At 29.7% G+C, this 1,687-nt stretch overlaps 1 protein-coding gene across 1 annotated transcript in view; it reads left to right on the top strand.

Moving 5' to 3' along the window:
* STT3B (STT3 oligosaccharyltransferase complex catalytic subunit B) overlaps positions 1–1,687 on the top strand; it is a 96,675-nt gene that overhangs the window by 49,583 nt on the left and 45,405 nt on the right. Inside the window, exon 2 of the mRNA XM_007449638.1 lies at positions 158–266. Within this exon, the coding sequence (XP_007449700.1) occupies positions 158–266 (109 nt within the window). The remainder of the gene's footprint in view (positions 1–157; positions 267–1,687) is intronic.

The raw sequence follows: 1,687 nt of genomic DNA, 5'->3' as shown, positions 1-1,687 counted from the left end.
AAAACCAAAAAAAAAAAAAAAAAAAAAAAAAAGAATGTATTTATGTAGCCATAGAGCTGTATATAAAGAGTTAAATATAAAGTATAATATTAGAAAGATAGAGCTATTTTTTTCTAGTAAAGTTTTATAACGTTTCTTTTTTTCCTGTTTTCTCTAGGTTTAATTATAGATCAACACATCATCTTGCATCTCATGGGTTCTATGAATTTTTAAATTGGTTTGATGAAAGAGCATGGTATCCACTAGGAAGAATAGTTGGTGGTACTGTAAGTATATTTGCAGTTATTTATGTTAATCTTAAAATCTTGCAGTTATTTGAGTCAATCATTAATCACTAAGGTGGTGGCAATTCTTGAAAGCTTTATATAGTTAACTAACACATTTTTCTGTGGCTGATTAGTATTTAACTTGCTAAATCTCTTTTCTTGACCCTCTTATTCCCACTCTCACCCCCCAACCTGTTTTTGGGTTACCTCATACTACCACTATTTCTGACAGGTGGATCTCTTGTCACACATTTAAGTTCAGGTTATTTGTATATTTTTGTCTTGTTCTGTAACAACTGTATTGAAAAAAAATTTTTGGAAGGAAATAGAAATGTAGAAGAATCTGATAATTCTAATTTTCCAGGTCCCAATTACTCGAGGTAATTGAGTATTGATCATAGTTCATGGGGAATTATAATGTCCAGAAGATGATATAAGAGAAAATATTTTTAGGATTTGGGATGTAAGGAGAATGCTGAAGAGAAAATGAAAGACAAGACACCTATTTGGGCAATATATATGTGTAGTATTTTTCTGGATCAGTTTTGTCAGGTTTATCAATTTTAGTAGATTTCTTAACCCAAAGAAACTTTGACTTTGTTGATTATTAAATATTTGCCTTCTCTTATGTTAATTTCCATTTATTTCCTTCCTCCCACTTTCTTGAGTTTGTTTTGATGTTTTTATCTGTCTTCCTGATACAGTTTGCTCAGTAATTTTCAACATTTCTTTGTTATTAGTGTATTCATTTTGAAGCTTTAAATTTCCCAATAATCACTTTTAACTACATTGCATAAGTTTTGATACATAGTATTTTCATTATTGTTCAGGTCAAAGTGTATTTTAATTTCCACTATAATTTGCCCTGATTCATGGGTTACTTGGGGTTGTATTTAAGTTTTAAACATAATAGAATTTCCTAGTTATCTTTTTGTTTTTGCTTTATACTTCCAATATATTATGGTTAGAGAATGAATTCTGTAATTTTAATCTTTGAAATTATTTGAGACATGATTTGTGGCCCAAGATATAGCCAACTTTTATAAATGTTCCCTCTGTGTTTGGAAAGGAATATGTTCTCCGTGGTAGTCAGATGTTGTGTTTATAATCTGTGTTTATAATTTGGATTCCCTCATACTAGCCACTATTTCTGACAAGTGGATCTCTTGTCACACATTAAGTTCTTTGATGTAAACAGAGATAAAGATACAGGAGAATAGTCATGAATTAGGGTGAATTAAGAAAGGTAATGAATGGTGAGAGATGTGGTAGATGGCTGTATCTGTACTTCTTGTGGTGTGAATGCTATCATATACTTCATTGTACTAGTCTTTGATTACTATAGTTTGTTTCCTGGTGTGTTTATAAATTTTTTTGTTTGTTTCGTGTTTTTTTTTTTTTTTTTTTTTTTTTTTTTTTTT

Source organism: Lipotes vexillifer, unplaced genomic scaffold, assembly GCF_000442215.2.
Source record: "Lipotes vexillifer unplaced genomic scaffold, Lipotes_vexillifer_v1.1 scaffold536, whole genome shotgun sequence".
In the NCBI taxonomy this organism is placed as follows: domain Eukaryota; kingdom Metazoa; phylum Chordata; class Mammalia; order Artiodactyla; family Lipotidae; genus Lipotes; species Lipotes vexillifer.
The sequence above is the reverse complement of the archived record's forward strand: the minus strand, read 5'-3'. Positions and strand labels throughout refer to the sequence as shown.